General features: G+C 37.7%; 1 protein-coding gene across 2 annotated transcripts in view; it reads left to right on the top strand.

Moving 5' to 3' along the window:
* Positions 1-12515, top strand: part of PXDNL (peroxidasin like) — a 379412-nt gene that overhangs the window by 317382 nt on the left and 49515 nt on the right. For both annotated transcript variants that reach the window (XM_039464797.2, XM_039464800.2), the window contains 2 exons: positions 9016-9150; positions 11689-11897. In XM_039464797.2, coding sequence (XP_039320731.2) covers positions 9016-9150; positions 11689-11897 — 344 coding nt within the window. The remainder of the gene's footprint in view (positions 1-9015; positions 9151-11688; positions 11898-12515) is intronic.

Genomic DNA, 12515 nt, shown 5'->3' with positions numbered 1-12515 from the left:
ACATGGTGTCCTTAAGATTTTTGAGGAAAAATCTAGAGTCCCAAGATACACTTTTAATAAAATGTATTCTGGGAAATTTTTCTTTCAGGTAAGGAAACAATTTTTTCCTGTCTGGTGTTGTTAGTGACTCAAATTAACCATAATTTTTTTTTTCATTCATTCAGCTTTATTTCAATGTGGGTAACCCTAAGACTGTTTTGTACCATGTGTCTGATTTGATTAATCATGCTGGTGGGGTAGGATGTTTTCATTGTTTTAATTTCTCTGATGCAAAATATCATTTACATCCCTTAAATGGATGCAGTCATCCTGAGGCAGAGGAAATTTTATTCTGTGTGAGAGTAAACAAGGGCATTTTACCTTTTTTGCCGAAGGACACGTTTCAAATATTTTTTTTTTTCTCTAAAAGCGACTAAATGATCATATTTGCTCTGAAAATCCAGAAGTCTCTCAGAGAGCTCTTCCCCCAGGACACTTTATCACAAAGCCCCTTTTCTTTGTGTTTTGGGGAAGCATTTTTATTTGTTTCATTAAAACCATACCTTCCCGCACTATCCATCTTTCACTTTCTGAATCAGGTGAGCATGTACAGCCCTGAAAAAGTTCCATTCAGGACGTCTGTCCTTGTGTCTCTGTGAACGATCCAGTTGAATGAAAGTTACTATTATTATTACTATTTTTCTTCCTTCTAAAGCCGACTTTAAGTCAAACTGCCATTATGAAATTAGATATGCATTGGCACCGTGGTCTTTGTGGCATGAAATAGCCCATTTCAAGGCCTGCAGATCTGTGCCTTCAACTCTCTGTATACCAAAGTACCAAGAAAAGCACCACATCTTTTTAAAACATAGCTAGACTGTTCACACATTACTCCATGTGTGTTTTTGGTTTGTAATCACAGAAAAGGTTAGAAGGTAGATTTACACACGGTTAGATGGTACATTATCAAAGCCAGGAGATTTTATGATGGCCATTTGCAGCCTTGCATTGAGCAGTGCTCTCTCATGTTGTCTTCATTTAGGGCAATTCTAGTCAAAGGCACCAGCGGCCTTTGCTGCCGCACACAACAGAAAGGGGCTTGGTGTGCGTTTTCATTCTCACGCTCACTCTCAGGGACAGTGTCCCTCAGATGCCATCTCAGATTACAGACGTCTTTGCAGTCATACAACCAAGCCTCCTTATATTGGATTATTATTTTAAGGTATGGAACGGATGTTTAACATTAGGGTTGGGGATGAAAGTTGACAAGTCAGGTGACATACCAAAGCTATTAATACAGAGCTGCTTTATAATCTTTCCAGTGTCTAAGTATAACCAGGAAAGAAGAGCTATAATGTCTGCAGTTGAAACAGTTTAAAAAAATAGAATTGACATTCTCCAGAGTAATCCAGATGAATCAATAAGAAATATTTTGAGAGCTTATGGATCTTGGACTGCCCTGTAAGGCAGGTGGAGAGGATTTGTTTTTCCAAACGTAGGCTATGTATGACTAATAAGTTACTCATATGGAATATGCATGAAGACTCCCAAGATTCCTTGTAGCTGCTGTGGTGAGCCACGGTAAAGTGATATAGCACAATAAGGATATGAATAGTTATTGTTTAGCTGAATTATTTAAGAGATGAGAAACAGATCAATGATGAAGAACTGAAATTAACAAAGCCAGGATTATACTTCCTGGGAAATTTCATTGTTCTAACTTCTAAAACCTCTAAGTACTATTTTTTTTTTCTGGACTCTTACAGTTCATAGACGTAAATCTGACCCTATGTAACCTTCTGATTTCCATTACTATTATTTCTCATATTCTTCATAATTTAATTCTAACCATTCAGAGAACAATCTATCTGTGGTTTTTAAAATTGTTTTTCTTTTTCCTTTTTAAAGAAGTAACGCAGGGTTGTATGATAAATCTCTGTAACTTTCACTCAGTTTTGCTGTGAATCTAAGACTGCTCTACAAAATCAAGTCTATTGAAAAATTAATTGAAGGGTTTCTTCAACCATACATTACAATGACATTTAAGCATGTGTAAAATTCAGGACAATAGTCTCATTTTTGACAGGAAAATTGTTTTAAAACGTAGGAGTGAATTTAGCCTGAAGTTAATGGGATGTCATAATTATATTAGTTTTCCAGGCTGCTATAACCAAAGACTGCATACTGAGTGGTTTAAGACGGTAGAAGTTTACCATCCCACAGCTCTGGAGTCTGGAAGTCTGAAATCAAAGTGTCAGCAGGGCCACGCTTTCTCAGGACCATGGAGGAGAGAATCCTTTGCTCTTCCTGGTTTCTGGTGGTTTCCCAGCGACCCCTTGGTTTCCCTGGCTTGCGGTTTTGCCTCAGTCCCTGCCCCTGCTGTAGTATAGCATTCTTACTGTCCATATGTGCTCAAACTGTCCTTTTAAAGATAAGGACACCAGTCTTATTGGATCAGGGTCCACTCTAATGACCTCATCTTAATTTGATTACGTCTGCAAAGAACCTACCTCCAAATAATATTATCACAGTAACAGATACTGGGGGCTAGGACTTCCACATGTTGATATATTGTCATTAGAACACAACTAAAGTCGTAGCAATAATGAAAATTTAGTTCTTACCTAACAAAATATTGTTTATTTCTCTTGGAGGTTGGTGCAGCCTTGGAATTTTTTTTTTTTTTACTCATTTTATTGGAAACACAGGATAAGACACAACAATAAAGAGAAACAAAATGCTTTGGCAAAAGACTCTAGATGACTTAAGTGGAAGGAAGATTTTCAGATTTTCAGAATAAAGTTTTGACACACACTCTTCAAACCTAATGTTCCATTTATAAATGGAATTTGGGTGGTTCCAAAGGCCCATGGAGTCGTTCAGGGAATGCAAAAGAAGGAACACTATCTAACTTAGTTTCTCAGGCCAGTAACATTTGATATTAAAATAAACAGTAACAGTGTGAGGCAACAAACTTTACAAGACAACATCTCATTATAAATCTGTATAAAAATTATTTATTATTTTTTTAATTGCATTTTAGGTTTTGGGGTACATGTGAAGGACATGCAAGATTGTTGCATAGGTACACACATGGCAGTGTGATTTGCTGCCTTCCTTCCCATCACGTATATCTGACATTTCCCCCCATGCTATCTCTCCCCAACTCCCCACCCCCCACTGTCCCTCCCCTGTTTCCCCCTAACAGACCCCAGTGCATGATGCTCTCCTCCCTGTGTCCATGTGTTCTCATTGTTCAACACCCACTATGAGTGAGAACATGCAGTGTCTGATTTTCTGTTCTTGTGTCAGTTTGCTGAGAATGATGGTTTCCAGGTTCATCCATGTCCCTACAAAGGACACAAACTCATCGTTTTTGGTGGCTGCGTAATATTCCATGGTGTATATGTACCACATTTTCCCTATCCAGTCTATCATCATTGAGCATTTGGGTTGGTTCCAGGTCTTTGCTATTGTGAACAGAGCTGCAATGAACATTCGTGTGCATGTGTCTTTATAATAGAACAATTTATAATCCTTTGGATATATACTCAGTAATGGGATTGCTGGGTCAAATGAAATTTCTATTTCTAGATCCTTGAGGAATGGCCACACTGTCTTCCACAATGGTTGAACTAATTTACACTCCCACCAACAGTGTAAAAGTGTTCCTGTTTCTCCACATCCTCTCCAGCATCTGTTGTCTCCAGATATTTTAATGGTCACCATTCTAACTGGCATGAGATGGTATTTCAATGTGGTTTTGATTTACATTTCTCTAATGACCAGTGATGATGAGCATTTTTTCACATGTTTGTTGGCCTCATGTATGTCTTCTTTTGTAAAGTGCCTGTTCATATCCTTTGCCCACTTTTGAATGGGCTTGTTTGTTTCTTTTCTTGTAAATCTGTTTTAGTTCTTTGCATTCTGGATATCAGCCCCTTGTCAGATGGGTAGACTGCAAAATTTTTTTCCCATTCTGTTGGTTGCCGATTCACTCTAATGACTGTTTCTTTTGCCGTGCAGAAGCTGTGGAGTTTAATTAGATCTCATTTGTCTATTTTGGCTTTTGTTGCCAATGCTTTTGGTGTTTTAGTCATAAAGTCCTTGCCCACGCCTATGTCCTGAATGGTTTTGCCTAGGTTTTCTTCTAGGGTTTTTATGGTGTTAGGTCTTATGTTTAAGTCTGGAATCCATCTGTAGTTAATTTTAGTGTAAGGTGTCAGGAAGGGGTCCAGTTTTTGCTTTCTGCACCTGGCTAGCCAGTATTCCCAACACCATTTATTACACAGGGACTTCTTTCCTCATTACTTGTTTTTGTCAGGTTTGAACAAAACATTGGAAACTCAAGTTGAGTGCCATATATATATGCGTCTATACAGCATGATCATACTAGGTTTGTTCCAGTAATATAATTGGTCTAAGATTTTAAAAGCATTGATACAATTTTGGTTATAAGCTGATTAAAAAGGAAAAAGTGATCATTTCAGTATGGGCAGAAAACACATTCCACGTAAAATGCAATATTTCTCTAGAATTTTAGAAAGGGTCTTAGTATTCTAGGAAAAATGGAACACCCTAACTAAAAAAAGAACATTTCAAAAATCTATTGTAAACATTAATTAAATGTTAAAAGCATTCCATTTAAAACATGAATAGACAAAAATCGAAGATATGGAGACTTCGAAATTGCATTGGACGTCACAGCCAAGACAATAACATAAGAAAAAGATAAAGATCAGAAAGGATAAAAGTGCCATATTACTTTTTTGCAAAACTCTTTGTAGCAAATGGAAATGAATAAAAAGAAAACTCAATTGCTTTTCCAAAGAGAAAAAAAGGTTAAGAAGAAGTCTAACAAGTAGTGCACTGTGTTGTAACAATAATTAGAAGATTTACAGATAGTTACTAAAGAAAAGCTATGGAAGTGGACGCAATGAACATACTGAGGTGTGGAAAGATTCAGTAATACTGCTATGTCAGTACTTCCCCCAGTTATATATTTATTGTGATTCCAGTTAAATCATAGTAATGCATCTTTGTGGCATCAACAGCTAATTTTAAAATTAAATTGGTAAAGCCAATGGCCAAGAAGACCATGGTAGGATGGCTTGCTGTTCCAGTCAGCAACACTTCCTATAAAGTGAGCTCGTCCCACCTGCAGCTGTGGGCGGCATGCAGCCCAGGATGACTTCAAATGTGGCCCAACACAAATTCATAGACTTTCCTAAAATATTATGCGTTTTTTTATGATTTTATTTTTAGCTCATCAGCTTTTCTTAGTGTTAGTGTACTTTATGTGTGGTCCAAGACAATTCTTCTTCTTCCAATGTGGCCCAGGGAAGCCAAGAGATTGGATCCCCCTGCTATAAAGCTTTTAGTGATTATGACAGTAGAACCGAATAGACAGTCATAAGAAAAAGGGCTCACATATGGAACTATCATATTTGAAAGAGCTGCAAGAAACATTAGTGAGAAGTGAAAACACATTGAGGAAGTGGTGCGGTACCAACTGGCTATCATTGGATTAAAAATAAGTATGGATTCTGATCTCATATCATATATGAAAATCAGTTCCAGATAGACTGGGGACTTAAATCTGAGAGGCAAAATTTTAACTTTACAAAAATAAAAGAGAATATCTCTGTGGCATCAGGGAAGGAAATAAATTTTTTGGTAAGGTACAAAAAAATTGCAAAATTGATATAAAAATTGATAAGATGACCTTAGGATTAAGAAAATATTTTCATCAGAATCCAAAGTCATAAGATTGATCAAAAGCAAATACAAAGAATACATTTGGACATAGATCACAGTATTTGCATCCAGATATGTAAGAAAGAAAAAAAAAAAAAAACCCGACTGGGCACATGACTCACATCTATAATTCCAACACTTTGGGAGGCCGAGGCAGGTGGATAACGAGGTCATGAGATCAAGGCCATCCTGACCAACATAGTGAAACCCCCTCTCTACTAAAAATACAAAAAATAGCTGGGCATGGTGGCGCACACCTGTAGTCACTGCTACTCAAAAGGCTGAGGCAGAATTGATTGAACCTGGGAGGCAGAGGTTGCAGTGAGCCGAGAGGGGGCCACTGCACTGTAGCCTGGCAACAGTGTGAAACTCCGAATCAAAAAAAAAAAAAAAAAATTAAAAAAATTAAAAAATGGGTAAAAGGTATACATATACATTTTACGTAAGAAAAAATTTTCAGTCAATGCACAGAAGATATTCAATTGTATATTTCATTAGAAAAATCCAAAATCATAATAAAATACCATTTCACACCCCTCAGATTAACAAAAGAAATTTTTCAAAAAAACATATTTTTAGGTTAGCCCTAGGAAAATAATTGTCCCTTATTTCTAAATCTCTGAACACAGCCTTCTCCAAATTTGTAAGATCAAAAAAGAGAACACAAAATAACACATGACTCATACCTTCAGAAATAATAGGAGACAGACAAAGACATGAGTTTCAGTGGCAAGTCTGAAAATTAAGCAGTTCCTGGAGCTGCCACTGGAACTCCACTTTCACTGGAAGTCTGTGGGTTTGGGGAAAAGAAGTGTAGGGTAATTAAAAAAAAAATCTCCATGGACAAAGGAATGGGAAGGAGGGAAGATAAAATACAGAAAAGACTGGGGTGTCCTGGCACTGAAGCAGGAGAAGCCCTTGAGCCCAGGTTGAAGCTGTAGTGAGCTGTGATTCCATCACTGCAGTCCAGCCTGGGTGACAGAGTGAGACCCTGTCTCTAAAAAAAAAAAAAAAAAAACCCACCTCTGGAAGGAAAAACTCCAGCACCAAGTACTACATTGTCAAATAAAATTCTGGAAACCTGGGAGTTATCAACACCAGTTACAAATCTCAGTGTCTGGAGATGGCTTTTTTTTTCTTTTTTTTTTTAAAATTTTTTTTTTAGAAAGAAGGAGGTAAGTAGGGAAAGTATAGAGGGCCCCTTCAGATTTGATAGTGACATGAAAGCAGAATGCAATGAAATTAAGGATACTAGGACTTAAGGAGAAACAAAGCATGTCAACGCCTTCTTCCCATCACCACCAACACAGTCATCGAAAAGACGGCACTTTCCTATAGTGATAGAAGAGTCTGCTACCGAAGCAGAAATTCATTTCATGAAATGCATAGGAATTAAAAGAGAGAGAGAAACCAATTTCAAATAAAGCCATGTAACAATAAAACAGAAATGCAAATCAGAACATTTCAGAAGAAAACTCTCTTAGAAAAAGAACTGAAACAGGAGGAAACAATAATACAGCATTCAAACCTGAATTAAGTGGCACTCAAACATTCAAGCAAGCACTTGGAAATCTAAAAGACCCACTTATTATCAGAAATTAAGAAAAGAAAGGAGGAGGAGGAAGAGGAGGGGACGTGGCGGCAAACGAAGAGGCAGATGAAGATAAAGAAGAGGACAATGAAGACGAAAATGAAAGAGAAATAGGGGAAGGACAGCAGTGATGAGAGCTGACTAACAAAATAAATTAAGATGGAATAAGTTACAACGTGTTAAGGGATAATGTGCCTGTCTGTTCCAGGTTTTACAGCTCTCCAGGCCACATTGAGAACTATGATATGCTTCTTGTGAAAGTATGAATTATACATTTATTTTGGATAGCAGTTTGGCATTGTCTACTAAAATTGAAGCTATACATATGGATACGTATCATAGAGTAATTCTGTATACTCATTATGGGAATATGAATCATACATCTATTTTGGACAGCAGTTTAGCATTAACAATTAAAATTGAAGATAGTATACTCAGAATATTTCCAGCTCTTGCATAACGTAATCTAGAGCAGGCATCAGCAACCCACAGCCAATTGGGCAAATCTGACCTACTATTCTAATTTTTTAAATAAAGTTTTATTGGAACACAACTATGCATATTTGTTTATATGTTGTCTATGGCTGCTTATATGCAAAATGGGAGTTGAGTAGTTGCAACAGAACCCACAGTTCTCCCACAAAACTGAAAATATTGGCTCTCCGGCCCTTTATGGTAAAAATTTGCTGATGCCTAGTCTAGAGACATTCTTGTGCATAGGATGAAACACGTATTGAATATTCATAGTGTAAAAGTTGAAAACTTCACAAGCATTCATCACCAGTGTAGCTAAACTAAATTGGAATGATTTCCGATAATAGACTGTTTAACGCAGAGAAAACGAAGGAGGTACAAATGTGTCATCAAATAAACTGTTGAGTGAAAAAAAGGAAGTATGAACACTGTATTTCCATTTGTGCCAAGGTTCAAACATTCAAACTAGACTATTTGTAGTTTAGGGAATCCTATACATGAAATAAAATGAAGCAAGGGACAGTCACAGTTATCATTAGAGTACAGAGGAAAAAACAATCAGAGTGGCTCCTACGAAGGTGTCCAGGGTCTGGATCATGTTTTCTTTCTTTGAGTGGTGAGCCAAGGCTGTTGACTTATAATCCACATTTGCATTGTGTGTTTGTTTGTTTCTTTGTTGTTTAGTTTCTAAAAATTGCTTCGAATCTTAGATCAAATACTTACTGCCTTTTTAGCAAGAGAAAACTTACCTAACACCATCTCCACAAATCATTATTCTCTTCTGACTTTTTAGCATGCTTAGCATATATGCTGACATGGACATTTCTCAATGCTGATTTGTTAATTTTCTATGTACTTCTGAAAGAATTAGCTGGATGCATTATACATGAGTATAATACACACACTCACATGTATATACAGTTACATTTCATATGCTTAGAGAATAATTATAAAGAATTACACAAGTGACATTGCATGAGGCTTGGTGTTGCATGCCCTTGGTTAGGTTATGGCTCTACCTCCTACCTGCGGGGTGATCCCTGAGTGTTCCTTCATCTCAGTGCTTTTCCCCATGAAATGAGAGCACAGTTATAATCATATCTACTTTTCTTTTGTGTGTGAATAAAATAATGCTTGGTGCTCATTCGTATAAGGAATATTTTCAATGCCACTTCCATTCTCAGGCATGTGCTGTCTGCCTGTCTCTGTTCCAGGTTGTACAGTTCTCCAGGTGACATTGACCTCTGGCCTGCCCTTATGGTTGAAGACCTGATTCCTGGGACGAGAGTGGGACCGACACTTATGTGCCTGTTTGTTACCCAGTTTCAACGGCTAAGAGATGGAGATAGGTGAAGGATTGTCTGTTATTTGTATTAAATATTACAACAGTTGTTTTTGACTCAAAATGTATATGTATAATATATTGTATTTATATATTTTATGATTTAATGCATATTGAGTATAATAAATATCAGACAGCATTTGGTGACAGAACTTTTGAAACCACTGATATTATCATTGGTTTTTATCATTCATTTTTGTAAATCTTTGTAAGAAGAGAAGAAACAGAATTTTTCAAATGGCAGTAGAAGTTAGTAATTGAGAGGATGAAGGCTAGATGGACTACACTGAGCTTGAATCTGAGTCTCACCACTTACAGCTGTTTAACTTTGGGCATGTATCACTTGGGACCACATTCCTCATCTGTAAAGTGTGAATAACAATTGTACCTATTCCATAGGATTTCTGCAACCCTCAACGATGTTGAGGAGGAAAGAATTGAGAGCAGCTTTGAGATTCTCTCCTTTCATTCTCATGGAGGAAGACATGCTGACCCTAGACCAGCTCTCCCTGTAAAATTACATTATGAGGGCATTTACGAGTGGAAGGATAATCGGGAACTCTTCTCTAAAATTTCTTGCTTTGTCTAAAATGTTCATTGTGAATAAATTCCATTATGAAATTATGAAAAACAGCGAGCTGGAGAATGTAAGTTAGTCATGTAATCCATTTACTGTTCCAAGACTAACCAAGAATAAAAACCAAGAAACCCGAATCTAGGCAACCTTTCCTGAGGCTACTCTTCTATTCTAAGAGACATATGCTCTTCTATTGCTGGAATCAAGTATGTCCCAGGGTATGGTATCTTCTGAATCATTCGTAAAGTTTAGCGTTGAGTAAGATCTAGGAATCTTGTATATCTGTTTAACAGTATAACCTTTTGTATTACTGCAGAGATGATATATATAAGACTTGAAACAAAGCCCAGAGCTTAGTTTTTAATTAAAGTTGCAATAAAAATTATTCTTTACTTAAATTTTCTTTCAAATCTCTTCCATTTGTAAATTATAAAGAAAGTAACAAATGATTTAATTGCCTTTATTGCACATTGGTAACTATTAATAGTATATTCGATTAAATTACTTTTTTAATATCATTTTTGACACTTGACTCACATTATTGTGTTAATATGCTCAATTGGCAATAAGAATATATGTGGTCAAAGACTGAAAAAAATTGAAAAAGCTTCAGTTTTGAGGGGTAAGCTGTCTTCCCCATGTACATTAGTTTGCGAGGCTGTCGTAACAGAGTCCCATAGCCTGGGCAGCTTAAACAATCGAAATTTATTATTCTCACAATTCTGGAGGTTAGATGCTGATCAAGGCATCAGCAGAGGTGATTCCTACTGGGCATCTCTTCCAGCTTGCAGAAGGTGTCTTGTCCCTGTGTGGTCACATGGAGTTCCCTCTGTATCTGTGTCCACATCTCCTCTTCTTATAAGGATACCAGTCATACTGGGTTAGGGCTCACTTGCATCATCTATTTTACTTTAAATACCTACCTAAAGGCCCTGTCTCCAAACTGAGCCACCTTCGAAGGTATTGAGGCATAGGACATCAACATAAACATTTTAGGGGGACACAGCTCAGCCCATAACACCAAGACAGTTAGTGGTAAGAAGTCTTTTTGTTTACCATCTTAATTTCCTGTTCTATACCCAGCACGAAAAAGGGCTTGGCATATGGCATTCTAATATTTACTGAATGAATAAAGCCAAGGATTGACTTTACTGACCCAACCCAAGGATTGACTTTAATAGTTCTTTTATTTAAAATTTATTTCTCCTTTCACTTAAAATTGAATGTGCTTATTCCAGTTAGCTGATAGATATAACCAAGTAGTGTCTATTAATGATCAAAAGTGCTATTTTCTATTTAGGCAAACATGTTAATCTGACATTGCTCAGACAATTTCTAAGGTTAGTTTGTGGATTTTAAATGTAACAATAGGGCTAGGTGTGGTGGCTCATGCTATAATCCCAGCACTTTGAGAGGCCAAGGCAGGCAGATCACTTGAGGCCAGGAGTTCGAGACCAGCCTGGCCAATACGGTGAATTCCATCTCTACTAATGATATAAAAATTAGCCAGGTATGGTGACGGATGCCTATAATCCCAGCTACTCGGGAGGCTGAGGCAGGAGAGTTGCTTGAACCCGGGAGGGAGAGGTTGCAGTGAGCTGAGATCCTGCCACTGAACTCAGGTTGCTGAGCTACAAATTGAGTGGGAATCTATCTCAAATTAATTAATTAATTAATTAATTAATTAAATAATGGACTTTTCTTTTTGGGGGAGAAAACTTTAGAAACCTCCTTTGAATCATTCTGTAAAGCTTGAGTACAAAGTGATAGTTTAGAAGCATGGGATTTAAGAACATTGTAAATATTCCCTCCAGGGAATTAAAAGGATGCTCAGTTGGAGAGCAAGCATAATTCTTCCAATATGCTTCTTTTGTATTGAGCCCTTCTTGACGCACTGCGGCTATTTGACATGCAGCTGAGTTCTCAGGGCACAGACCCACGACAATACCTTTTTTCGTTGACTACCAGGTTTTGGTATGAAAACCCTGGAGTATTTACCCCGGCACAACTCACTCAGCTGAAGCAGGCATCCTTGGCTCGGGTGCTTTGTGACAATGGTGACAGCATTCGGCAAGTGCAGGCGGACGTCTTTGTAAAGGCAGAATACCCACACGACTACATCGGCTGCAGCGAGATCCCGAAGGTGGACCTGCGAGTGTGGCAAGACTGCGGTGCAGGTCAGTAACCACGCAGCGAGCTCGAGCTGGATTCATGTGCGTGTTCGCGCGCTTGAGTTGTTTTCAAGGGCAACGATTACGCGATTTAAACAAAGATACACAAAAAGCCAGGGACACAGAGCTATCCTTTTGAAGGAGTGGACACCAGGAACGATAGAGGCTCCCAAGCTGTCCATCCTCTTTGTTCTACACTAACCTTGTTAGAATGGGGTGTTAGTGTAGAATGGGGACACTTGTTAGAATGGGGACACTTGCTAGCAAAACTGGCCTCTGCCTTCTTACTGCACTTCAAATTTCTGCACCAAAGATCAAATGCTGATCACTTGGTACTGATTATATCTGCTTCTTAGGGCTCATCTAACAAGAGAGAAATGAAAGTTCATAGTAACTTGGCTCACTTAGATTATTCATTCTTCATAGGATGTTGCAGTAGGGCTCATTGGAAATACAAGGAAATTTTGATAGTATCAGGAAAAAACTTTCCCTAATGCACAACAGAATGTGTGACATCTACAGCATCACCATTTATGAACCGAACTTTCCCTCAGGTGCTTCTAATAGCATCTATTTTGTTCTCACGATATTCCTATAGAAACGTGGGTTTCTTTCTCCTTTGAT

The sequence above is a fragment of the Saimiri boliviensis genome, chromosome 15, assembly GCF_048565385.1.
Source record: "Saimiri boliviensis isolate mSaiBol1 chromosome 15, mSaiBol1.pri, whole genome shotgun sequence".
Classification (NCBI taxonomy): Eukaryota; Metazoa; Chordata; class Mammalia; order Primates; family Cebidae; genus Saimiri; species Saimiri boliviensis.
Note: the sequence above shows the minus strand (reverse complement) of the source record. Positions and strands in the feature narration are given on the sequence as shown.